The 26397-nt window shown below is 57.7% G+C and overlaps 1 protein-coding gene across 1 annotated transcript; it reads left to right on the top strand.

Annotated features, from left to right (window-relative positions):
• SPART (spartin) lies at window positions 1-23303 on the top strand. Its single transcript, XM_037138747.2, has 9 exons — window positions 1-169; window positions 4813-5621; window positions 8385-8582; window positions 13013-13180; window positions 16086-16209; window positions 19664-19858; window positions 20760-20918; window positions 21002-21092; window positions 22201-23303. The coding sequence occupies exons 2-9, from the start codon at window positions 4815-4817 to the stop codon at window positions 22472-22474; spliced, it is 2016 nt and encodes a 671-aa protein (XP_036994642.2). The 5' UTR covers window positions 1-169; window positions 4813-4814; the 3' UTR covers window positions 22475-23303.
• The last annotated feature ends 3094 nt before the right edge of the window (window positions 23304-26397 follow it).

The raw sequence follows: 26397 nt of genomic DNA, 5'->3' as shown, positions 1-26397 counted from the left end.
TCGTGGCTGAGAACGCTCTGTGAGACCGGGCGCGCTGAGGACCTCGGCTGGTGCTGAGGGGGGCGCTGCGCCGTCGCGCCGCACTCGTGGAAGCCGGCCTTTGGGCCGCGGCGACCCGGCGGGGAGCTTTGCGGGCGGTGCGGAAGCGCCCGAAGTCTGACGGGCACAGGTGGGCCGGCGGGCGGCAGGGGGGCCTTCGCCCCTGTGGGGGCCCCCGCGCGCGCGGGCGGGCTGGTGGGTGGCGGTGGCGACCCGTGCTCTGCGGCCTGGCGGACGCGGGACGCGAGTAGGGAAGGCCCGGGGGCCTTTAACCAAAACTTGGAAGTGAACTCCAGTCAAGGGGGGTACTTTCGAAAGTGAATAGTATGGAATTCTTGGTTATCCCCCACCTCCTAGTTGCGAACCGCCGCGCTCCACACCCTCCTCCCCCCATTTACTGTTAGGATGGAGACACGGCCCCTCCCCCCTCGGGTCCTGGGGTCGCGGCCTCCGCGGGCGTCTGCAGCCCCTTCTTGCTGCCGTGACCCCGCTGTTTGCTTCGAAAATCGCGGGGATCTTCACCCTCCCACCGTGCTTGAAGCTTCGGGAAGGTCCGAGTCTTCTGTTTACGAAACGGCCGGCCGAATGCAGCCACGGCGCTGGGAGTGGAGGGCGCGCGGCCTCACTCTTTCGAGCACGTTTGTTCCAGTTCGTTATGGGCGAGTGCCGCGGGGGACTGGCCTCCGACCTGATTTCTGCTTCTGGAACGTGTTTTTCTTGGAATGCGCGGGGCGGGGGACGCGCGGTGTCCGCGCTGCGGCTCGCTGGCCCCGCTGGCCCCGCCCCAGTTGTCGCGGATTGCTTCGCTCCGTCCCGGGAGGACCGGTCCGGGTGGCTTGCTGGTGTTGTAATGGAAAGAATTTGCTTAGAAGATCGTTGCCGCCTCTGAAATAATGGCCTTAAATACGTAAGCAGCAGCAGTTTTTCTTTGAAATTTCCAAAAACAGTACCAAAAAGTAATGGAAGCGTGTCCCCAATAACAAAGAGGTAACAGTCTACTTTTCTAATAACAGACCTCAGCAGGCGACTTCATATGAAACCTGTTTGAAACTGCAAGCTTTGCCTCTTAATTGTGTAGCTTACGGGACCGGCCACAGTGGGTGGGAAGCCCCGGGAGGAAATTAATTTGGAAAGTGCCTGCTCAGTTTTTTTTTTAATTTAAATTTTTAATGAGGGCCGGATAGGGCGTTAGAGCAACTTCTGCTCGCTGTGGGGAGATACGAGCTGCATTATTAAAGACTGCTTCTGATGCCGACCTTTGGAATGGTTTACTGTAGTGTTCACGGGACGGAATTAAGTAGCCAGCTGTTCAGTTCGGAATTTGACTGTCCTCCTGAATCTTTCAAAGCGTGCATAGGCACACGCAGCTGTTTGAAGCACACATTTTACTCCTTTTATTAGATAGTTTAAAAAGTAACTTAAATGCACCACCGGTATCTGGAATCTGGTTTTGATTTGTGGTTTAAGGCCATTATATGCTTGCCTTCTGCCTTCAAGTGCTACCTATGAAGGCTTAATTTAAACCAAATATAAGCCTTCCTACCACGAACACCCCAGGCTTCCTCCAGCCGTCTCTCGTTCTGCTCCCTTGCGGTCAGAGTAAGAGCCTTATCTTTGCAGTTCGACAGCTCATCTCATTTCCTTGTCAAATACTGATGGAGCCTGACTCATCGATCGTCCTCCCCCTGTGCTGGCTCTGCCCCTGGGTGAGCTGCTCAGTATTCGTAAAACGTTTTCTAAACCAGATACAAACTTCCAGGGGTTTGAAAGTTAAATGAAGCTCCGAACAGTGCTGACTGAGTACATCCAAAGAACTTCATGAAAGGTAGTGAGTTAAGGTGCCTTCTAGGGGCCAGAGACTGTGCATTTTACGTTTGCAGCGTACATTAGCAAATGGTGTTACAGCAGTGCTTTAATATGTGTGAACCCCCCGATTTTTTGTGAAACTGTCCCCTTGCACGTCTTTAGGTTGATTTACAGCATTTTACATGATACTTTCAGGTAGTTGCAAAGGATGCATTTCCCCATGTGTTGACATTTATGTGGCATAAAATTGGAACATCACCCTTCACTGTATCCGAAGGAGTGTAGCATTGCAGTTGTATTCCATTGCCAACAATTTTAAACCAGCGTGACATTTTACCTGGTTCCTTTTTCTTGAAGTTGTACTTTGGTTTTTAGCCCCCTGCCCCCCCAAATTACCTTAATGCAATTTATTTATGCTTGAAAGCTTTTCATTTTCTGCTGTACATCTTTTCAATACAAACACTTGTATAAGTTGAAGCTAGGCTTTTTAAAAAGATTTATTTTTATTTTTAGAGAGAGGGAAGGGGAACGAGAAAGACTGAAACATCAATGTGTGGTTGCCTCTCGTGCGTCCCCTTCTGGGGTCCTGTCCTGCATCCCACACATGTGCCCTGACTGGGAATTGAACTGGTGATCCTTTGGTTTACAGGCCAGCACTCAATCCACTGAGCCACACCAGCCAGGACTGAAGCTAGTTTTAAAATTTTCTTATGACTTTAACTCTACAAATTATATTCCTTCTGGATTGAGTTATTAGAAGTGGTAATAGTTGGTCAGAACAGCGTAATGGCCGATGGATTTTGATATAATAATTAACTATGGAAAGAAAGTAAGAGTGTAGTGGGGATTTGTGTTGATGAGCAGGTGGTTGATGTTGCCCAGGGAAAGCTGGCACTGCTGTTGAACAGGAAGAGTTGCTCTCCTTGGTACTGGTGGAGCCGCACACCATCAACCAAATGGCACTGCTCTCGTGTTTTCTTACTACCAGACGGTCACCTGTTTTGTGACCCTTGGCTCTCTCCTACGGATAAGATCGGAGCACTCGAAATCTAGTGGGAGGGACTCGGGTGGAGCATGGCAACCATGGCGTCTTGCAGGAGCCTGAGTTGCCCTGGGGAGAGAAGACGGGTCACTGTCCTCGGGGCTTCCCTCCTGGGGGCCACCAGTGTTCTCGCTGGAGAGGCACCAGCTGCCACTACTCTTAAGAACCAGGCCAGGGAGAGAAGGCTAAGGGTCTCCGTACTCGGCGTGCAGTTTTTCATTCAATCCTCCAGCTTTTGGTATTTACCCATCTCATGCCTGGTAGTCCCCTGTCCAAAGACAGTTTGCTTTTGATTTGAATTAACACATTTGATCATTCTTCAGGGCTGGAGAGAAACAGTGTCCAGGTGCTGGGTGTGGGAGAGGTCCAGGAGTCTTCATTTGTAAATTAGCTCTTAGTCAGTCCTTTATTTCCAGCCCTGCTTCGGCCACCTCTTTGGAGGAGGGTCGAATGCTGCCCATTGGTGCACCGTTGGCAGGTCACATGACGTGCTGTGCCCTGGCCCTTCTCGGATTTCCTCTCTGACAGCTGGGCCCCAGCTGTCTCTGGTCTGGCTAGTGAGTTACCACCTGTCTGTCTGTCTGTTGCCTTTTTGTAGGTCCTCCTCCTCCTCTGTCCTTACATTAAGGGATAACATAAAGTGTATATGGTGCACTCAGATTTATAGCCTAAGCATCTTTCATACATGTAACCACGCTGATCAAGGTAAAGAGCGTTTCCACATACAACACAGTCTCCTCGTTTCCCTGGCAAACCTGTATCCACCTCCTCTGAGCACCGTGTTTATTTTTGTCATTGGACACTGGTGGTGCCTGGGTTGCACCCTCACTTGCACAGTCCTTCACGCATTATGTGGTCTCAGTGTGAGGTCTTCTCTATCTCCCTGCTCTTGCTCCGAGAACTGGAGAGATTCCTGAGTGTGGCAGTGGTCGACTTGCTTACTTATTTTTTAGTTTCTGTGGGTTAGTGCGTTGTATGAATAAATACACCACTCTTGGTCCCTTCTCCTGTGGGTGGGCATCTGAGTTGTTCTGCGTTTTGGGCTTCTGTGGGTAAAGCCGCTGACTGTCGCCATGCCTGTTTTTGGCGCGTGTGTTCACTGATTTCTCTCGGTTGCCTGCTGCTGCGGGGGTTGCTGGGCCGCGGGGTGTGGGCGCGGTGAGCTTTCGTAGGAACCGCCCTCTCTCCCAAAGTGTGTGCGCCTGCGCTGTCCTCCACTTGCGAGAGTAGGGGGAGCGCAGGGCCAGCGTGTCTGCATGGCCGCCTCTCCCGTCGGGCCCTCCGACCTGCAGGTCCTCCTGCTGCTGTGGTTTCAGGTCCATCTCCCCGGGGGGATGGCGTGTTGATTTTCACATGCCAGCTACATATGTTGTTGTGCGAAGTAGCTGCTGATGCCTTTTTCTCGGGAAGAGAATGGCTGTGGTTTCTGTGGGGCAGACTGCACGCCGGTCACCTGCCCCTTTAAGCGGGAGTGAGGTGGCTTGAGGCTTCCTCCAGGTGTTTTTCTCATTTCTCTCATCTCCAGTGTGCGGTTCAAACTCGCTTTTAAGGAGCTGGGCGCGACCTGTGTTTATATCATGAATTTTAGAATGACACCCTTGGTTCCCACCTTATAGGTGTGCTGTAGGAAACTTACTTCTTATTAAGAGACTGGAACAGGGAGGTTACTGAGTAGTTGTATTGTGCCTTACTCTCTTCTGTTTGTAAATTAAAGGGTGTTTAGGACTCAGCAATGTCCACTTACCGCTCAGCTCATGCGCATCGAGCGCCTTTTTGGCGGCAGCCCTAGCGGGGGGCCCGGGGAACTCGGTGCGGAGCAGGGCGAGCGGGGCTGCTGGCCTCCTGCAGCGTGTGCAGGTGGAGAACGTCATGCAGGTAAACCAGTAGTTAAGTAAGATAATGAAAGGTGATTACCTGTCTTACAGAAATGGAGCAGGAGCCGCGAAATGGAGAGCCTGCCGAAATTAAGATCATCAAGGAAGCCTACGAGAAGGCCTTTTTCTTTGTTAACAAAGGGCTGACTACGGACGAGTTAGGTCAGAAGGAAGAAGCCAAGAACCACTATAAGCAAGGAATAGGCCACCTGCTCAGAGGGATCAGCGTGTCCCCCGCCGACCCTGAGCACGCGGGGCCCGGGTGGGAATCCGCGCGGCAGATGCAGCAGAAAATGAAAGAAACGCTGCAGAACGTGCGCACCAGGCTGGAGATTCTCGAGAAGGGCCTTGCCACGTCCCTGCGGAATGACCTGCAGGAGGTGCCGAAGTTGTACCCGGAGTTCCCACCGAAAGACGCATCGGCGGCCAAGTTTGGGGCGGGTGGCTCAGTCCCTGTGGACGCCCCTGCAGTGAATGGAAGCACTTCCGTCGCCGGAGCCGGGGTGCTGCCCGCCCCCACTTCCCTGCGCGCAGCGGCCCAGAGCCAGCCCGCCGAGGCGCCGCCCGCCTACTCACCCCAGGCCGCGGAAGGCCACTACACCGTGTCGTATGGCACCGAGTCGGGGGAGGTCTCCTCCGTCGGAGAGGACTTTTACAGGAATCACTCTCAGCCGCCTCCTCTTGAGACCTTAGGGCTCGATGCAGACGAGCTGATTCTGATACCAAACGGAGTACAGATTTTTTTCGTGAACCCTGCGGGGGAGGTTAGTGCGCCCTCCTACCCTGGGTACCTCCGCATCGTGAGGTTCTTGGATAATTCTCTCGACACAGTCCTGAACCGTCCTCCTGGGTTTCTTCAGGTAAGCCAAGGAAAATGTCGACCTGGTTGGAAATTTGGGTGCAACACATACATCATTCTTGCTTGGTAGTATTTCTAATGTGCCGAAGACAGTAACTGCAAAAAGATTATTTTAAATTCTGTATAAATGTACTCATGAAATCTATGGGCTTTGAATGTACATGTTTGTGTTTGATACTTTGTTTTTTTACCTTCCCTGAGGACATGTTTATTGATTTGAGAGCAAGGGGGGGGGAGGGAGAGAGAAACATCAATTGGTTGCCTCCTGTACACGCCCTGACTGGGGATCGAATCCACCACCTTTTTGGGGTACAGGACAATAAATGCTCCAACCAACGAAGCCACCTGGCCGGGGCGGAGAGTGGGGTTGTGAAGAGGCTGCCAGGAGCCAATTGCGCCGCATGAAAACAGTGGAGTGTAGGAAGCAGCCTGCGGCTTGGGCTGCGGGAGGTGCGGGAAGGAATGCGGTGGGCGTGGTTACGTGAGCCGGGGCATTGATTATCTCCTCCAGGGGCTCTCACCTGCATGTGTTCAGGTGTTTACAGCGTTCTCCAGCGAGGGCGTTACTGTGTGTTGACTGAGAAAACACCTGTATGTTATTAAGAAACCAACACGACTGGCCAAGTATAGGAAGTCAGAGATAAAGTCCAAGCTTCAAACACCACTGCTGGCCTCTTCAGGAAACTAGGAGTTAATCTGGTTTCAAGTAGGCACACTTAGAACGCTGGGGCTTTGAAATCCCACTCTTCTCTTGTTGTAGTTTCACTTTCAGAGCCCATTGAATGCGGGTCCTTCTGTACTGAGCGTGGGCAGGAGAGGCCTGCCCGGTCGTCGGGAGGCTGGGGGCGGAGGGTCCCCGGTGGGCGAGCCTGTGAGTCCACAGTGGTCTGCCCTGCGGAAGGGCTGCCCCGCCCCCGCTTCGCGTGAGGAGATGTGGGGCGCCCCTGCGTCCAGAGAGTCTGGTCAGCGCTGGAGGGGCCACAGTGCAGGGAAAAGGCGGCGCCCACACTCTCCACCTTCAGTCATTCAGGTGTGACTGTGCCACTTCGGTCAAATCCCCACCTGCTGTTGCTTCAGTACTTGTATTTAGATGTCTAGTTTGCTGATTGTATTCTAGACAGTAACAACTATGAAAGTGAGGGAAAGATGTATTTATTTCTGATGCCTATTAAAATGCACAGCTGCTTGAATTTAAGTAGGTCATAGGTCACTTGAAGTCCTTTTACGCAGCACAGACGGTTATGGGTCATTCTTCGGAAAACACGGTCATCCGTTTTATTGTAACTAAGTTCGACGTGGGTGAAAGGTGGACCATGACTTCTGAGAGTAGAAAAACGGAAACCCATCAAAGAAAAAGGCTTTGAGACTGTTTATTATGCACTTCCCAGGAAAGGGCAAGATCGGAGCCCTCCCACCCCCTTCATCCGGATTCTGTGGCTCAGAGGGGATGGCAGAGTCCTAGAATTTTCCATCTCCTCATGTGAAATCTTTGGTGCTCTTCAACTTAGGTGTACCACACGGTATTTCGGTAACAGACTGTTCCAGCACGTGTTTACCGTGAGGAAGAGCAGTGTCCTGGGTGAGGAGCGCAGCTATCTATGTGCAGACCGTGTCTCCACGGAAGTGAAGGCGCCTGGCCGCTCTGATTCACACGCAGTCTCTTCTGAGTTTCCGTCTCTGGGGCGAGAGCCCCAGTCCCACCCTGCGGCCTGCTGACAGTGCGACCTCCGGAGGGCTTAGCAGGGTGGCTTGGTGTCCTTTTGATTTAGCCTCACCGTAGACAGCGTCAGCCGAATGGGGTTGGCCAGCAGGCATTTCCTGTTTGGGGTGCAGTGGAGGAGGACACTGTGCCCTGCAGACAGCAGGGGCTGCATCGCGACCCAGCAGGGGCCCGGTGGAGGGTGAGGGGAGATGACTCACACTGACCCACCTTCCCACCCGCCCATCCTTGACTGGCTTGTTCTCATGCAGATGAGGACTGCACATGCTTTCTGTTGGATTGGACCAGAAAAGCACTGTCCTGAGCGGTCCCAGAGGAGGAGGGTTGATCTCTGATTGGACAGGGGAAGCCTCAGTCCCACTGGCTGAAACAGCATCCCAGGACCTCCTGTAAGAGGGCTGCTCCCCGAATGCAATGTGTGGGGGGCCCCGGGCAGGGATTCGAGCCCAGGGAGCTCCCAGGAGCCCTGCTTGTGGGCGTCCTCGTTGTCAGGGTCCGCACTGGCGGGTGCGTAGACATGCTCAGTGGGGCACTGCGCCCTGCCCGCTTGTCTTGGGTAGTAAGTGCTCAGCATTGCGGTGCTGAGTTCCCACTTCACCACCACACTCACCGACTTGGCCGGCCTGGGAAGATTATATCAGCAAGAACCAAGAACCTGTCGGGCACTTGAAACCAGTTTGACTTGACTCATTTCCACAAAGGGGTGATGTCTGGTGGCGTGGCGGAGAGAGCCTCAACTTGCTTCTGCCGCCATCTGTCCAAGGTGAGATTCATTTCCGGTTAACAGTGGCTCTCCGAGGCCACCGGTTGTAAGGCTCTGTGAACGGTGGTGCAGGCACACTCTTGGCAGAGGTGTTGCGAGTGGTTCGCTGAGCGATCAGGCTGGCGAGTGGCTGGTTTTCGTTGGGCACTTGTGGGTGCCAAGCATTCTGTGTGGCTGGCGAGGTGCCTTCCAACCTTGGACTTGCTCGTTTTCCGGTAGAGCAATTTTAAATCCTCGGTGAAGCCCTGGGCCTGCTCACTGGTTCTTTCCCACCCTTCCAGGTCTGTGACTGGTTGTACCCTCTGGTTCCTGATAGATCCCCCGTCCTCAAGTGCACCGCCGGGGCCTACATGTTTCCCGACACAATGCTGCAAGCGGCCGGGTGCTTCGTGGGCGTCGTCTTGTCTTCGGAACTGCCCGAGGACGACAGAGAGCTCTTCGAGGATCTGCTAAGACAGATGTCCGACCTCCGGCTCCAGGTAACTCGGGTGGGGGCTGCCTTCAGGAGGAAAGCCTGCTTTGACGGAACCCCGGGCAGTTCCCCTCTCGCTCACAGTCTCTGTCACTGCCAATGGCAAACTCCAGACTGGTGTCTGCGAGCGCGCAGGCCAGTGACAGAAGACGGCGGGAAGCGGGGCAGCCTGAGACCTGGAGCGGGTGGGGCGGGTGCGGCCGTCAATGGGCCGATGAGAGCAGGAGTCAGGCAAGGGCTGGAGGGTGACCCGGTGCTGCCGTGAGCTCATCGCCAGGGGGACCCAGTCCTCGCAGGGTGGGCGGAGAGGCTGTCTGTGAAGGCAAGCTCCCCGTGCAGACCACGCGGCCTGGCCTGCCCCCGGGTCACGGGAGGCAGGAGGTGCACACTGCACACTCTTGCAGAGAGTTGCCGGGTCTCAGAGTCCGTGTCGGCTGTACATCTGCTTCTCTGACACGTGTTCACTGTCCTTGGGCCGTGGGCCTGCGCCTGGTGCCCAGGACGCAGAGCTCGTCAGCTGGGGTCTCACCTGCCCCCCCAGATGCGAGCAGTCCCACCGGAAGTGCACATGCACGGCAGGGCCGTCCCGGAGCCATGTGCCAAGTGCAAGGCCAAGGCAGGCACTGGTCGATGAGGATTCCAAGGGCCTGGCCCCGGGCCCGGAGTCACAGGGGGCGACCCGACAGAAGGTGCAGATCTGCAGGGGTGGCAGCCCGCTTCCGCCCCCCCGGACAGACCCGCTGGCCGCGGCGTCACCCTCTGCACATCTGAAACCCTTTCTCAACGTGGAAATGCTTGTTTGTTAGTTGTTTGAAGATACTTTCTCTGTTAGAGAGAGAGGGGACGAGAGGGAGAGAAACACAGGGTGGGCTGTGTCCCTCGCCCGCCCCGACCGGTGACTGCTCCTCCCACCCAGGCCCGTGCCCTGACGGGGGCAGGAGCTGAGCCACCCTGGCCGGGGCTCCAGACTGTCTGTGTCTGTTTCCTTGGCTTCCACGTGCAAGCGAAGGGGTGCAGGGTTTGTCTTTTGGTGACCGACTGCACTTAGCGTGTTACCTCTAGGTCCCTCTGTGAGGTCACAAACGGTGAGGCTTCGTGTTTTCATGGTTCAGTAACATTCCCGCGTGTAGGCGTGCCCTTGTTCTCCGTTTGTCTTCCGATGAGAGCGTGTAGTCCGTTTCCGTTTAAAGCAGTTCCAGGTGGATGCGTGGTTCCTGCTGGTTTACTCCTTTCTGACTGCAGCTCCCTGTTCTGTTCCTGTCCTGCTGTCTTTCCTCCTGTATGTTGACAAGTGTCTGCGGTGCGTGTGGCTTTCTTCACTCTGTGTGTCTCCTGCCGATTTTTGGTTTGTGGTTGCCGTGAGCTTCGTATCCACCGGGCTGCCTGTCCAGCAGTCTCTCCCGTGCGCGGAAGCCACCGAGTTCAGCCGCGTCCTCAGTGAGATGCCCTCTCACGCAGCCCCTCCCCTCCGTGCTCGTTTGTAACTGATTCTGACTCCTGTGTGTGCTTGTCTGTATCCCTTCGGTCCCGTGGGTCGACCCACTGCTTTTGTAATGTGTCAGTGAGAATCTTTTCTTTGTGATATTTTCGTGCTCATTTTTTTAAAGAAGACTTTCTAACATTTCATGTAATGCTGGTTTATGGAGGAAAGCTCCTTCAGCTCTTTCTTGCCTGGGAAGCTCTTTATCTCTAGTTTGATTCTAGACAGTGGCTTTGCTGGGTGGAGTAATCCTGGCTGGAGGTCCCCGCTTTTTGTCACTGTGAATATTTCATGCCACCTGCAGCTCCTGGTCTGAAATGTTCCTGTTGGGAAATCAGCTGACAGTCCTATGGACACCTCCGTAGGTGACTGACTACTTCTCTCTTGCTGCTTTGAAGATTCTGTTTGTCTGTAACCTTCGGTGTTTTGATTGCAGTGTGTCGTGGGGTGGCTTCAGGTGCGTCTCGTGTGGGACTCTGTGCTTCCCGGGCCTCACGCCTGTCTCCTTCAGCAGTTTTTGGTCATTATTTCTTCTGGCACGTTGCCCTCTCTCCCTTCCTCTCCAGCTGCTCCTTCTGCGGCCCGTCTGGTGAAATTGCTCTTGTGTTTGACGTTGTCCCGGAGCCCCTCGACTGTCCCCATTCTTTCCAGTGCTGCTTCCCCTCTGCTGTTCCGGTCGGTCCCCGCCGTGTGTGTCGAATCACTGACCCCTTGGGGCCAGCTCGTCCGCGGCTGACTCCGTCTCACGGGCCCTCCATTCCCGTTCCTGTGCTCCCCGCTTCTCACGGTCCTTTCCACCGTCTCTGTCTCCTCATCGACGCTTCCTGTCCTCTGGTGACGTTGTCGCCGAGGCCCCTGAGCATCCCTGTAGCCCGTGTTTTCGCCTCGGCATCCAGGAGGCGGCCTGTCCCCATTCTGTTCAGTTCTCCTTCTGGAGTTTTGTCCTTCTCTTCCACCCGCAAGCAGCAGGGGGCCCTGTTGCTTTGTCCCCTCGTTTGGGCCCAGTGGTGCAGCCTGCCGTCCCCTGAGTCAGGTGCTGCTGTTGAGCCCCGGTTGCTGTTAGCACGTCAGTGGGGCACATGGACCCTCAGGCTGCCTGGCATGAGCCTGGCCGTGAGGAGTGGCCTCGAGAAGTGGCCGAGACAACAGCGGGGGGTGACCCTGCAGAGCAGGCCTCGCCGCACCTGGCCGCTGGTGCCTGCTGCGCCCACTGCTTGATGTGTTGTTTGTGGTGCTGATGGGCTGGTGCCCTGGTGTGGCCTGAAGCCAGGCCAGCCACCAGGTGTAGGTGTGTTGGTTCTAGGGGCCAGGGACTTGGTCATTGGCAAAATCAGCTGCTCAGCCCAGGGCCACCTGGTGGGAGCCGCCCGGCCCGGCCTGGAGGGGCCTGGGGAAGGCCGTGCTGCAGACCGAGGCTGGGGGCCACCGTCGCTGCTTGTCTGGGTGTGTGGACCTTTGAGAGATTTAGGGAAGCCTGCGGTGCGGGTCCGCTTCTGAGCAGCAGCTGCGGAGGGGCAGGCGGTGCTACCTGGGTCCATAGAGACTCAGGTGTGGTGCCCGCTGTGGGGTGGGGGTCAGCAAAGGAACGGGGCACTGCTGGCACTCGGTCTGCCCCTCCAGCCCTCTCTTCGGAGCCGGACACTTGTGTCCGTGTGTCTTCCCTGTGTATCCCTGGTCTTTCTCAAGCCACTGTCTCCGTGCTGGAGCTCAGGGTGAGGGTGCGGGTGAGTCAGTCTGCAGCCCTTGGGCCCCAGCAGCCCTCCGTGTTGCCTGGAGGGCGTCTGCCCCCGTGTGACGGTCACAGCCAGCTGCCGGGGCTGCCTGTCCTCAGTCGCTGCCCTCCTGCCACTCTCCATGTGGCTTCTTTCTGTGCTCAGGGTCAGGAGTCCTGTCCCTGTCAGGAGTCCAGCCAGGCATCTGGTGGCTCGCAGGGTTGGCAGTCTGTCCTCCAGCTGTGGTTGGATGTGGTCCAGGGCAGAGGCGAGTGCGGGTCCCCCTGCCCCACCACTTGGGCCGGAGGTGCAGCTACAGCGTCAGGCAAGGAGCAGCCACGCGTGAGCGACCCTCCCGCCGCAGCCTGTGATGTCCAAGGGTCGGCTGCAGTTCCCTTCGATTTCGGTGTCGGGCTCGTTCCGTTTCCTCAGAAGTGAAGTGCACTTTGACCCTGTGCCTGGGTTTCAGGGATCGGAGGTCATGGGAGCTGGGCGGCAGCTCAATGAAGGTCGCAGCTGCGTCAGTGTGTGTGAGTGACATGGTGGGGACCACAGTCACGCTGGCGTTTGGTCTCTGTGGAAAGTGCCCACAGCCCGCAGAGGAGGGCGTGTCCGGCGCCCACAGAGAGGGTGCGTGTGGGTGTGAGCCTCGGTCCGCTGGCTGCCCGGGCACTGGCAGAGGAAGGGAGCCCAGCGCTCAGACCTGGGTCCCCGCCCCTCCGCTCCCTGGCTTTCGGAGAGACGTTTGCTGACCCTCAGGTCCGACGCTCACTTCTCCGTTGAGTCTGTTTCTAGGTTGCATGTCGTTTTTCCTTTGCCCCTTGTCCCAACCCCAGCTGTGAACAGAAGGTAGTTACAGCTGTAACTCACTTTTTCACCCTTGAGCATTCACTCAGCAGGTGTGTGCCAAAAGAATACCTTTAGTACTAAGTGCAGAAAAATCAGCAGTTAGCTTTCCAGGAGTGTAGAGTAGTTAAACTGGACTGGAGTTGGGTCGATTGCCTCTAAAGTCATTTATTCTTACATACGTCACTACTCTGAGCCTTTACTCCGTGTCTTTTGGGACTTGGTTTTGGTCACGCGTTATGAACTTAGAAACTCAGACGTTGGAGGCTGGGGGACGAGATTGGACGAAGCGGTGGCATTGACAGTGAGGCCGTCAGACACTGGCGTGGGACCAGGCGTGGGGAGCCCCCCCCCCCCCGGGAGTCGGGTCTGAGCTAAGCCCAGTCCTCTACCCCCTAGGCGAACTGGGACCGGGCGGAGGGAGAGGCCGAGTTCCAGATTCCTGGCCGAGCCAGGGGCCCCGCTGACCCGCAGAAGGACGCCAGCGGCCCCGGTGGGAGACGCAGGGGCCCTTCGTCGGACGGAGGTGGCAAGGAGGTGCGGCCCACAGGGAAACAGGGTACAAAGGTGAGCGCAGCAGCAGAAGATCAGTGTGGGGGGGCGGTAATTGAAGGCGCCCGTGTCGGTGACCGCCAGGGTCTCACCCTGTTGGCTGAGCAGAGAGCCCGCCTCGTGTGGAGTGGCCACTGGCGGACGTGACCAGCAGCCTCCGTTCGTTCGTCCCTCTCCCGGCGCTGGTCACTGTTTTAAAAGGGGCTCCATGTTTTGGGGGGTGGAGCTTTTGCACCTGTTTTAAGATGTGTCTGTTACCTTTGGGTGCACGCATTTGTTTCGTGGTGTCCCCCCAGCCCCGGGCACACTGAGAGTGGGGGCTGGGCAGCCTGTTCTCCAAGTGCGTTTTCGTTCAGTCCCCGTCTCCCCGCGGGCGGTCGCCAGGACCGCGCAGGCCGCTCTGACCAGCAGCGGTTTGCCTGCTCCTCCTTCGTCTGTTAGACTCTGGGCGTGTGGTGTGCTGTGAACAGCGAGTCCGGGCCCCAGTGCCTGTCACTGAGGGCTGGACCCCGAGCGGAGCGGGGGCGCGCGACTTCAGCGCCTGTATCAGGAGGGACTGAGGGTTGGGGAGGGAGGACGGACAGAGGGGTGGAGAGAGTTTCCGTCCAGTGCGGTCATCGGGCGGAGGGGCGCAGGCTGCCTGCGGAGCTGGCTGCGCCTCTGTCTGGCGTCGGCCTGGCCTGGCACCTGCGTGTGGCCGGCGCAGGGCCCTGGGCGCTGGGATGAGTCCCGGCGGGCGGAGAAAGACCGACCGCACGGAGAGCGGGAGCGGTGACGCAGACAGACGTGTAGAGGAAGACCGTGTGTGTGTGTGTGTGTGTGTGTGTGTGTGTGTGAGTCTCGGGGGAGAGCAGGTCGGTCGCTCCTTGTTCTGTGGGGGCGCTCGGCCGTCACCACGGAGGGAGTGAAAATCGGCAAGTGCTCTGCTTCTGCTCGTGAAGTGTCCCTGTGGCTTGCGTCGCACGTCCTGGGCCGGCTTTGTGGGGACATCGGGAGTCCAGAATGGTTCCAAGAAACGTATTTATTACAAAAGTTCTTTTAAGTTAACGCACAAAAATACACCCAAGTTGTGCCGTGGAGAGGAAGCCTGCCTCCGCCCCCGCCCCCGCAGCAGCCGTCTCCTGGCTCCCCTGTCGTTCGCTCCTGCTGTTCGCCCAGGCAGGGCTCACGCGTGTTCAAGTGCGTAGCCATACACGTGCTCATTCTGCATGGCTGCAAATGCACGCACATATGTGAAGAATAACGATACGTGTGCCGGCGTGTGACACATGCTATTTTGCTTCTTGATTTCTACTTCACAGCATATTCGGAAATGTTTCCACGTGAGTTAGAACTTCATTTTTAAAGAAATTAATGTCTTGGTTTAAAAAGTGAAATTACATGTCCTCTCTGGCTGGTGTGGCCCAGTGGATTGAGTGCCTACCTGTGAACCAGGGTCGTGGGTTTGATCCCCAGTCAGGGCACATGCCTGCGTTGTGGGCCAGGTCCCCAGTGGGGGGCGTGTGAGAGGCAGCCACATGTGGACGCTTCTCTCCCTCTCTCTCCCCCTTCCCTCTGTCTAACAATAAATAAATAAATAGTCTTCACACAAGTTGAAAATGAAAGTGCGTAAGAAGGCCCGTGGGTCGGGCCCCTTTCCTGTCCACCCCGCTGCCCCCGCCCCTCGAGGTGGCCACGTGTGGACAGAGCGGCTGCTCTCCTCTCCCCCGGTCGCAGCAGGTCACGCGTCACCTGTTACCTGGATCTGTCGGGTGAGGAGGGGAGGGTCCTTCCCTGTTGGGGAGCAGAGAGCCCCCGTTTTCACAGCCGCCTTGCCCTTCATCGCAGGCGTCCCTCGGTTTCTGTTGTTGGTCCCTCGTCTCAGGCGCGTGGCCCAGTTCCCCGTGTTCCCGTCACACACAGCACCTGGGTCAGCGACGCCGGGGGCTTGGCGTGGACACTCGCTTGTCGGACGAGACGTAGACGTGGGCCGCTGGGATGCCAGGCGCCGGCCAGCAGCGAGGGGGCGGCGGGTCCCCGGAGCCAGCGCCACTCACTGTGCCCTCCGGGGGCTGAGAACCGCAGCGTCTCACTCTGCGTGGACTTTGTCATGAGCGGTGCCTCGCCTTTCCTCTCAGAGCGGGACGTCTGTCTGTCCGTGTGAGCCCTGCCCCCCTTCCCGGTTGAGCTCCGGGTCTGCTCGTCCTCCTTGGGGCTCGCACATTCCAGCGGGTTGGCCTGTGGTCCGCGTCTGTTACGTTGTATGTGGTTTGTACTGAGCGGCTCTCTCGGTTTTGCTCTCGGTGTTTTATAAGTGGAGCTCTGTCCTTCCACGGGGCAGTTGACTTCCCAGTTAGTTTGTGTGACCAGGGCTGGGCTGGCCTGTCCCCGAGTTCCCAGAGAGAGTGAGCTCTGCTGGAGAGGTGGGCGCTGGTCGTGCTGGGGGTCCGCAGGTGCGGGTGTGTCTGTGTCCCCGCCTGCCCCCCCCCCACCTCTGCCAAAGCAGAAAGGCAGGGGGCGTGTCTGTTTGCTTCCACTTGATTTCTGTCGAAACTGGTTCACTGGATGCACCTTCCTCCTTGATGGAGCCCTTTGGCAGAGACACTCGGCCGTGCAGGGTGCCCGGTGTCCTGGGGTGACTGGCTGCCCGCGGGGCTCCCGGTGCAATCCGGGAAGGGAGACGCCAGCGCAGACACGGTGTGGTGGATGCTGCGTGGGAGGCCGTGGGCATGTGAACTTCACTCGCCTGGGGGAGCACTTGGGACTGGACGCTGTCCGCCCAAGGGCACCGTACGGAGGCACACGGCACTCGGTGCCATGAGTGTGCTGGTGGCCGGCGATGTGTCCATCCATTACGTGATGTTTTGTTGCCCAAGGCTCACAGTTTTTCCTCTCTTTAGCACTTCACTGGCTCACATTTTGGCATGTGTTTGCCCTTCAGGCCCCAGGTGCTGCAAGTGAGGAAGTCAGTCTGAGTCACCTGGTGCCCTGCGAGCCCGTCGGCGGGGAGAAGGCCAAGCAGCTGCCGGAGTGGAGCGAGAAGGTGGCGCAGAACATCCTGACGGGTACGCTGGCCTCAGCAGCACGTTCTTCCCGTCGGTGCCGAGCCCTGGGGGCCCGACAGGACTGCGCAGCTCGGCTCCCGGTGACCAGCGTGTCAACACGGAGGCGGAAACTGAAGTGACGGCCCCCGGGGTCGGCCGGGGCGGGCGTCGGGGGTCCCCACGCTCTCATGGGGCCCCGAGCGTGAGACCGCTAGTTTTCCGGGTCCCTCTGAGATCCCCCTCGGTGCTCTGTGGGCCGCCCCCTGCCCAGCAGCGGGGTGCGGGGTGCCCTCCTCTGCGTGGAAGCAGCGTGGCCCTCGTGGCCCACGCAGTGGTGCGAGGATGCGGAGACCCTGGGTCAGGCCGCTGGGCCACGGCCCCTGCGCGATTAGCGTTCGCCGTTAGTGAGGGCTCCGGGGCCAGACCCACCGTCCCCCGTGCATCTGCCCTTGTCTGGGTGATGGACGTCCCAGCTGTTCTGGGGGGCGTGGGCACTCGGGTTCGGGCCCCGCCCGGTCCCTCTTTGGGGAGCCCGCGCTTGTGGGATGGCCAGTGCTGGCTTCCGTCCTGTGGGGGGAGTTCATTAGCGGAGTGGAGGTGTCAGGAGCAGAAGCGTCTTCAACGTGAAAAACCAGCAAGCCACAGCAAGTGAAAAGCACCTGGTGAGCCAGGAGCCAGCAAAATGTTCCACCCACTGACCAAGGGCTGCTTGAGAAGTAGAAAAGATAGCTTTTAAAATATGATTGCAGTGGTTAGAATGGACCCTTGAAAGAGGTTTCCACAGGTGCTGTGATGAAAACCTCTCTCTCACTACCTGGCCCTGGGCGTCGCAGGGCCGAATGGTGTCCGGGCAGTGCCGGCCGTGCCTGTGTCCGCACCTGCCCCCGCACCTGCCCCCGCACCTGCCCGGGAGGGGCTGTCGCCATGCGCCCAGCCACCCCAGGTTCACGGAACAGGACACCTTTATGCTCAGGGGCCCTGCGGCCAGGCACTCGAAGGTCTTCGAGGGGCTGGCCGAGTCTGCTTTTGGAGGGCCAGCCCTCACTGGCCGGGACACACGTCGGCACCCACGTCCGGGGGCTCAGCATCCCGGGCTGCCACAGGGAGCAGCCTCTCTGCCTGGTACCTCCGCCCCGGCGCGGGGGTGTCTGTGAGGGAGCTCTGGGCCTGGACCCAACAGGGCCAGCCCAGCAGACGGGCAGAGGTGGCCTGTCCTCTGTGGCACAGTGGTGGGGACACTGGTACCACTCGTTACCAGTAAGTGACAGGCCCGCCTGGGGTGGAGGGCAGGTGACACAGACCCCACTCCTCAGTGGGAGGCGCGTCGGGTCACACTGAGAGAACAGGTGGCATGAGGGACTCTGTCTTCAGACGTCTCTGGAGAACGTCCCCCGCTGGGACGTGCACGGCCTCCTGGGAGCCGCCAGGGCTGTGTGCCTGGTCCTCCGGGAGCTGGAGCGTCATGGGGCCGACTCCCCCTGGGGGGCTCCTGGAGATCCCAGAAGGGCCTCGGGGCTGCTGACTCCGCCCCCCTGCACCCTAAAGGCCAGACCCCACCCCCCACCCCCTTCGCAGTCCGTGGCGTTGGCCCACCGACCTCCCATCAGAGCGACCGTCTCCTCGGTGCTGTCAGGGTTGGGCGGAGACCACTGGCTCCCCAGGTCCTCCGAGCAGCGGTCACAGGGGAGGGACGCAGAGTGCGGAAGAGGGGCTCCAGGGAGCTGGGCCCGATTGGTCCGGACCGCGGGCACCTGACTACTCAGGCTCTGTGAAGAGGTGCGTGGCCCTGGCCCCGTGTGGTGCCCTGTGCCAGAGCTGCAGGCTGTTGCCCCTGGGCTGCGTGTCCGAGGGCCAGTCCCAGTGCTGGCTGCCCCCTCATTTTCTGATGGAGAAGGCGAGAGGAGGCGCAGTGGCGGCTTCACGTGCGAGTCTCAGCTGGGAGGCCCGGCCTCGCGTGGGAGGGAGGCCGCTGCCCACAGTTCTGCTGCCCACAGTCCCACTGCCGTGGGGTCTGGACGCTACCCTGGGAGGAGGAAGTGGGTCGGTGACCGTGGATGGGGCTGGTTCAGCCCCTCGTGCAGAGTCGCCGGCAGCCTCCTATGGGTAGCATGCACCCCGTCGAGTCTGGGTGTGCACGGCGTGTGCAGGGTGAACGAGTGGGCAGAGTGACCACTGTGCTGCTCAGCCCCCCTGGGCTCCCCTGGGTTCGCTCTTGCTTGTCTTACGGAATCTCGGTCTTGCCTCTTTGAGTCCAGCTGGTTTTCATCTTCTAAAACTTTTCCGTCTGTGACTTGTTGTTTTTTGACTAGACATCTTCGTCGTGGGGGCTCGTGGCTGGACCCACTCGCCTGGCTGGGGGCGGCTGGGGTGTGCAGGGGCTGCAGGTGGACACGCTGACCCAGGAGGGGAGGGGCATCCGCCGTCCCGACAGGTCCCACTGGCCCTCGGCGTTGCCCACGTTCTCGGATCCGCAGTCACGTGAGGCTTGTCTGCGCTGCCCGGACACCCGCTCGCTGCGGGCTGCAGTCTTGTGCAAGGGCCCTGCCCCAGAGCTGGGGAGAGCGAACCTCAGTGTTTCACGTGCGCAGCTTTAAAATCATAACCTGTCCCAGGGGCTGGTGATGCTGGCCTCCCTGTTAGGGGGCCTTTCTCCTCGGGGGCCTTCTGCCATCTCCTTCCTGCTTCTTCCCCACGTGCCCCCCGGGGGCCCTCCCACTGGAGACGCCCACCACCTGCTTTCCTTTTCCTCCTTCGGCTCCTCTTCATTCCTGTGGCCAGAAACCAGGCAAAGCTGGGGGCCAGCCCCCACCCTTGTGGGACTGGGTGCGCCACCTGGGCCCCTCATTGTCCTTCCCCAAGGACGCCCTGTCCCCCAGATGCTCAGTCTCCCCCTCGGTGCTCGTGCTTCTGCCGCGCAGGCTTCTGCTGCCAGCTGAGACGTGGCCAGAGCCAGAGGTCGGGGTTCAGGGTTGAGGGGAGCAGGACACCCACCTCGCGCCCTGAGACTGACACGCGCAGGCACGCACTCCGCCCAGGCGCGTGTGGTGGAGACTCCGGGTGCCGGTCAGCGTCGTCCGTGTCTGCTGCCCTGAAGGACTCCGGGGGGAGCGCAGTGCCCGGCGCAGGGCAGCAGGAGCGGGGCCCGTCTAGCCAGAGGCACTTCACACCCCGCAAGCCCGAATGTGTCCGGAGCGTGGTGGTGTCGAAGCGGAGGTGCCTGCAAGTCAGCAGCGGTGGGGAGGGACACACCGCTCTCTCCTGAGTGACCCCTGTTGTGTTAAAGCTGAAGGTACTCAGGAGACACACGTGTTCCAGGCAGAGACCGTGAGTGCAGAGTGGGCCGGGAAGTTCACAGTGTGTTTGGAATCGGGTGTGTGAACAGTTTGGGTTTCCCCTGCTGATCAGTTAGTTATGAAAGCGTTTAAAGGTAAAATCAGCCTGTGATGTTATGCACTTCGACATTTTCTTCTAACAGGTGCTTCCTGGGTGAGTTGGGGCCTTGTCAAAGGTGCCGAATTTACGGGCAAAGCCATCCAGAAAGGCGCCTCCAAACTGCGGGAGCAGATTCAACCGGAAGAAAAGCCCGTGGAAGTGAGCCCCGCCGTGAGCCGGGGACTCCACATAGCCAAGCAGGCCACGGGCGGAGCGGCCAAAGTCAGCCAGTTCCTGGGTAAAGTACCTCCAGCGACTTGGCTGCTTTTCGGGTAAATGAAAAGCAGCCTCTTAGTTCAGGTTACTCTGAGCGCTCCATTTGCAAGGTGTGACTGTAAGAGTAAAGAATCAGACAAAGCAGCCTCACTGCAGCCCCCAGGAGGCTGCGCAGGCCAGCAGCACCCCCCAGTGGGGAGCCGTGGCTGTGTCTCTGACCCCGTGTGTGTGCGAGGCCCCGAGGGGCCCTGGCTGGCCTGTGAAAGGCGGTGGGGTGACGCTGGAGAGGAGAACGTCCCTTGAGGAGGGAGGTCCCTGCACATGTGTCTGCCGTCCACGGTGTGGCAGGTGCTTTGAAGGGCTGCTGCCTGCCAGGTCGCAGAGGGTCAAGCTCAAGGACACTGGAGCAGAGCTGACAAGTGACTCTGCTTCCGGCCCCTCCCGCCCCTCCCTGGACAGCTCGAAAGCTGAGCGTTTGAAAGTGGCGGACAGCTCCTGACATGGACTGTGTCAGATCATCTTTTTGGTTTTTAGTTTTCTTTTGAATCAGAGTTTGATCTGCTTACTTTTATGCAGATGTAAGTACTTCATGACCATTCCAGTGAGATACCTGGAGGCATGGAGGAAAAACACACGGGTGATGGGTGGTGCTGAGCTGGCAGCCGTGGGGGTGGGTGTGCCGGTCCTTCATTGCAGCGGTCGGATAGAAAAGTGCACACCCGCAAGGCAGGTCAGCAGCGCCCACGGGCTCTGCGGCCACCGTAAACCAGACCGCAGCCCTGGCTCTCGCCCTTGCACGGAGCGGGCAGCCTGCAGCACAGTGGCACAGGCGCGCGTGAGAACGGTGCTGGTTCGGAGCGGGAAGTCGAGGGAGGAGCGCACTGTTGAGTGGCTTGTTTTTGTTTTTCCAATGGCTGTGCTAGTTGACGGAGTTTGCACCGTAGCCTCCTGCGTGGGGAAGGAGCTGGCCCCGCACGTGAAGAAGCACGGGAGCAAGCTGGTTCCGGAGGCGCTCCGAAAGGACCGGGACGGGAAGTCCCCGCTGGATGGGGCCATGGTCGTGGCGGCCAGCAGTGTCCAAGGTAGCGTGGGGGCTGGTGGCCTCACCGCCCAGGCCCGCCGGCCCTGCGCCAGGTGTCCTCACATGACTGCGGTGTGTTTGCAGGGTTCTCGACGGTCTGGCAGGGGCTGGAGTGCGCCGCCAAGTGCATCGTCAAGAACGTGTCCGCGGAGACGGTGCAGACTGTCAGGCACAAGTAAGTGGGACCTGGCTGTCCTGGCAGCGAGACCCCTGCAGCGTGTGGGAGACCCAGGGCGTGTATACTGGCCATCGGGTTATTTTTACTGAGGATCTGATAGCTTGTTTTCACGCACTCTTTTCCTAAGGAGAAAACACTTTTAGCAAATTAATAGAATTACTGTGATTTTTGCCTTTTATTGCTAATTGTTGTAAATGTCTGTTTGTCCTTAATGGGAAAATGGGATTTATTTTTAAAAGCTTGGAGCTTCTGTATACTGCATTAATTGCGTGTTCTGTGTGACGTCACCATTCGGGAGTGCAGTACGATGGCGTCACTTTTCAGCCCTGAGGTGGGAAGAAGTCACCAACTGCCCGTTCCAGGCCAGGCACGGAGGCCCAGGGCTTGTGTAGAGCACGGATTCGGCGTCAGTGCAGAATGCCCAGGGGCAGGTCGCCACGCACCCGGGGAGCCCAGTGGGCCTTGGAGAGAAGGGTGCAGTGTTGCCGTCGGCTGTCACCCCGTGTTCCCGCAGTCCTTCCCTTGGGGACCCTGTGGCTGAGAACAGGCTTGGAGCCTGGCGTTTGGAACAAGGCTTGTCACCCCATTGCAGGAGCTGCAGTGTGTGGTGCCGTGCACCCCCTCTTGGTGCCACCCCAGCCCCCGGGGGCGGGGTGTGGTGGGCTCATTCAGCAGATGTGGTCCCTGCCGGCTCTGCTGTGGGTGCGCAGGCCGGTCAGTGGAGGAAGCGGAGTGTCTCGGTCTGAATGGGCATTTGTTCCAGGGGATGCTGAGCCGCACGCAGGCAGGTGGGGGTCCCGGAAGAGCAGGAGCAGTGGCAGGGCTGATGGAGGCCACGGGGCGGGGCCTGTGCGATGAGGCTGTTGGAATCACTTAGGTCTGGAGGAGGCAGTGGCTGGCTGGCTTGCAGGCAAGCAGTCAGCCGGGGTGAGTGCTGGGTGAGAGAAGGCTCTTCCTGAGTTTCCAGTTGTTCGTGGCGGTGGGACCCGATCTTGGATTTTGCTTTCAGGGATAACGTGCTGATCGCATGACTCGGCAGGACTTCAGAGACCTCGGCATGTGTATGTGCGTTTTCACCGAGCTTGTGCTGACCTTCCCTCCGCAGATACGGACACACCGCGGGAGAAGCCACGCATGACGCAGTGAATTCCGCCATCAACGTGGGCGTGACCGCCTACAACCTGGACAACATCGGCATCAAAGCGATGGTGAAGAAGACCGCCAAGGAGACCGGGCAGACCATCCTGGACGACTACAGAGTGGTCGACCCCTCCGAGGGGGGCGGCCCTGGAGGGGGAGCGCAGGCTAACAGGAAAGGGGGGAAGGACACGCCCAGAGAGGAAGGAGAGGGGAGCCAGGCGGGGAAGAAGGGCCCGTGAAGCGGCCGTGGGAGGAGGCGGCGAGTGCGGGCGCCCTGGGTGCGCCGGGCCCTCCGGTGCCTTTGTTCCCGAGCGGCGCTTTCCTGAGCTTCCAGTCCTGCCGGGCCCACGGGGAGAAGAGTCGGAATCTTTCATGTGGCCTTTAGAAATACGCACTTGTATTCTCATGAGTTTATTTTTTCCTGAACGTGGCTAACGTTTTGCAGTTAAAACGATGCTAATAATAACATGTGCCCTCATTAAACCTAAAATTAAACTATTTTTGTATTTGCTCTCTTTCAGAAAGCAAAGTAGGAAATTATATATTTACATAAAATTTAGCATTTAGTAACTTTAGTTTTACTCATACTGGGAAGGAATGACTTAAAATAGTTTCCTTTTTTTGCACTAATCGTGGAGTTTTTGGGGTGCTTGTCAGGGTTTCCAGTGTGTCACCTAAATAAGAACTATATTCCTAAACTGAAAGAATTCTCAAATAACATTTAAAAGATGTTTTTAAGGCAGGGAACAGACTAATCATGAAAAATAAAACAAAGCTGTATAGAATTATTTAGTAGCTTACCTCTTCATTGGAAATGAGGTATGTGGTCAGTCCTTCTGATTTAAAATGAATAGACAGATGTTTGCGTCTTCTGGGTTTAGAATGGTACTGGTGTAGGAGCAGCCTGGGAAGTTTGGGGGTGTGATTGGTATTAAAAGTTAAAGTGGTTATTAATTAGCTTACTTGGACAAAAAGTGCCGTAAAAAGTCATTTACTGTATCTACTTCTGTAAAGTTTTCCAAAAGGCTAAAATTTTGTGAAAAACAAATATAAACAGTATTAAGTTTATGGGTGGTAAATATATTTTTGTTTTGGAATTTTACATATTAAAAAGCTAATAAATTAAGTTACTGGAAAGAAAAGCTCTCACTGATACATAGTTAACGTAAAGAATGTGAAGGCGTCAGGCTCAGCCTGAGGTGCGCATGCGCCCCGGGCACCGCCAATCTGCAGGCCGGGCCCTCGCAGACCTGTGCACACCAGCACACGCCCGTACACGCCTGTGGCTTCAGGTTTGGTTTGCGGTTTTAAAAGCTTGCTGTTGGTTTTCCCGGTTATCCGTGCTAGTGTGTTTTTGAACCTGTAAGGGCTCCTTAGCTCATTAGAACGCGCGTGACCCAGGCTCAGTGACGCACTTCGTGAACAAGTCGTCTGAGTTTCTTGGCCTCAGATGCGCCCCCGGCCTGCGCAGTGTCTCGGGAACACACAGAACCTGTGCTGGTTAAAGTGGAAAGAAATCTGGGAAGGAGCTCCCAGCCGTTCTCTGCCTTGTTTAAGAAATGCACTGGCAAATGGTGGGGCTGGAAGTCTGCAAAGTAACCTCGGGCAGAGGGCGGGGAGACTGGGCTCGTGGCCAGGTGTCTGGGTGACTTGCACTTCTCTGTGCTCGGCTGCATGTGGCCCATTCAGACTTAAGGGCTGGACCGCGCGTCTCGGTGAGTGTGACGTCTGTGCTGTAGCATTCAACTGCACGTGTGTACTCTGAAGGGGGAAGGGGCCGCACACTCAGCCTGCCCAGCCCGGGGGAGGCCTGCGTGGTGGGACCTGCACTCAGAGACCAGAGCGGCCGCCCGGGGCGGTCTGAGCAGGAAGACCCCTCAGTGAAGGCTTGTCCTGGCGGCGGCCCTGCCCCCGGCTGTCTCTTCCCTGTCGGAGGTCCCCTTCCCCTTCACGGAGCCCCTCCAGGGTCACATCCCGTGGGATTTCAAGAGTGGCCCCTTCTTCCCAGACCCTGGCGGGCACAGGACCCCCACCAGCGCTGTGGGGCCTGAGTGTGCGCTGCCCCCCCTGGGGGACAGCACGCAGCTCCTGTCACTGGTCTGAGAGGTTTCCTGCCTCTGCCTCCCCCTCCGCCCCCGACATCACCCCCTCGGAGGCCGATGGATTAAATGAGCAGTGGGACCACCACTTTCCGGGGTATGTTCTCAGTCTGTTGAGATTTTGCTTCCGGGCAATTGTCAGTTTGGCTCAATAAACTCACATCTGCAGGTCTGGAGTTTCTTACCCCCACCCCCACCCCCACCGCGCGTGCGCACATCCCCCCCCCCACGCACGCACGCACGCACGAGGGCTGGTTTGCTGTGACCCCCGGAGTCTCGGAGGCTGCGCAGAGCGGCACCTGCGGCCTGGGGACGGCAAGGCCTGCGGGTCCGTCCGTCCCAGATGCTGCAGGCCGGAGGCGGTGGGTTTGGGGTTTGTTTCGTTTCGTTTTTTGTTTTAGCGTTTTTGTTTGTTTTTCATTTTTCACCTGAGGTTGGAAGTGTAGTGGCCTGGAAATAGCATCAGCGGTAGAGAGGATTCTCGACCCTCCCGCCCCAGAGGAGCAGGGGACTGTCACAAAGCAGCCAGAGAAAAAGGCATCGGTTCCTGCTGTTTGGTATTCCCAGAGCTTTGGCGTCGGTGCCAGTCACAAAGATGTGCAAGAATATGTGGTCCGTAACTACCGCTCTCCCGCCCCCTCTGTCTTCCCCGGGCCGGGGAGGAGCAGGAAGCCACCAGGGCCGAGATGAGAGGGGGCAGCGCCCTGCTCCCCACGCCCTGCCCCAGGCCGAGCACAGAAGCGGGAACACAGGGTTGGCCTGGACACCGACTCACACACCGACAAGAATTCTTTCGAACGACACTGCCCAGTGACAGGGTGTGTTCTCCGAAAGCCGTGACTGTATTTAGCATTTTACACATCTCTCGGTCCGCAGTAGATCTTCAGTTGCTATTCATTGAACCGATTCCCGAAAATGCTACAAATGATATGGCCTACAAATGTGGGCGGCTTTCAGATATCAAACCCACCGTCAGCCTAATGCGCAGCTCTGTTTATTTTCTCTCCAAACGATTCCAAACCGCTTCCATGCCTAAAAGCCCCCCCACCCCCCAGAGAGACAGATTCCTCAGATTTCCAAGCCCGCCCTTCTATCTTTCAAAACCCACCCTCTGAAACGAAGACTTTCCTTAGCTCCAGCATTTTTCTGGTGAGCCATTCCAGTTTGTTACCTTTTTTTTTTTTGCTGTTGGTTCTAGTATTTTTCCCATACATTATCAGTTTTCCGAAACTGTGTTGGTAAACAAAAATCAGATGAAGTGATCGTGCATCCAATGTGCCTCTTTGAGAGTCTCATTCCATAGGCGTGCGTAGCCAGTACCCACGTGTGACCACTGAGGCCACTTCCCGGGACCCAGACGGGAGCAGGACGCAGTGGGATCATTCCCCAGACGGAGTTCGGAACGGGACACACACCAGGGAAGCAGAGACAACGGGGCACGTCTAGCCTCTTGGAGGTGGGTGGGGCCGGGTGGCACGTACACGTGTGTCAGGACCAGGGGGCAGGTGTGACCGTGACACTTCTCATGGCAGCGGGCCGCTGTGGGTTGTATCTGCACCGTCCCCAGAGCGACCCAAACCCTGAGGACAACCTGGTCTGGAAACAGAGCTGCCCCTGAGATCGAGGTGGCTTGCGGTGTGTTGTCCTCGTGCTGTTTTTAACTGAGTCGTGGTGAACAAAGTATTGTTAATAACAGGGCTGTCGTGTGGCTCTAATGAAGCAACGAACAGAGGAACCAGAAGCCATGCTCTGCGTGAGTATTTTTATATGCAGCTCCTGTGTGATTCTGCCTTTGCCCAGGCGCCTGCAGCGCCTTGAATTACATCCACGGAACAGTAGTGCCAAGCGTGGTATTGCTTTGCGGCAGCCTTAGTAATAATTTATTACAGAGACGTTGAAAGCAGGCATTTCCGAGTATCAAACCTGTTCCTGTATGTACCCCACTTGCCAGGCCCAAATGTCCGTTGATCAGAAAGCCTTCGCTGCTGGCCAGGGACACAGTCTCGTCTTAGTCACTGATAAAATAGTGCCAGTTTCTGCTTACCTCAAGTCCCGGCCTTCGT

The sequence above is a fragment of the Artibeus jamaicensis genome, unplaced genomic scaffold (genome assembly GCF_021234435.1).
Source record: "Artibeus jamaicensis isolate MK-2021 breed Jamaican fruit bat unplaced genomic scaffold, CSHL_Jam_final contig_415, whole genome shotgun sequence".
Classification (NCBI taxonomy): Eukaryota; Metazoa; Chordata; class Mammalia; order Chiroptera; family Phyllostomidae; genus Artibeus; species Artibeus jamaicensis.
This window is presented reverse-complemented; position numbering and strand designations above follow the sequence as displayed.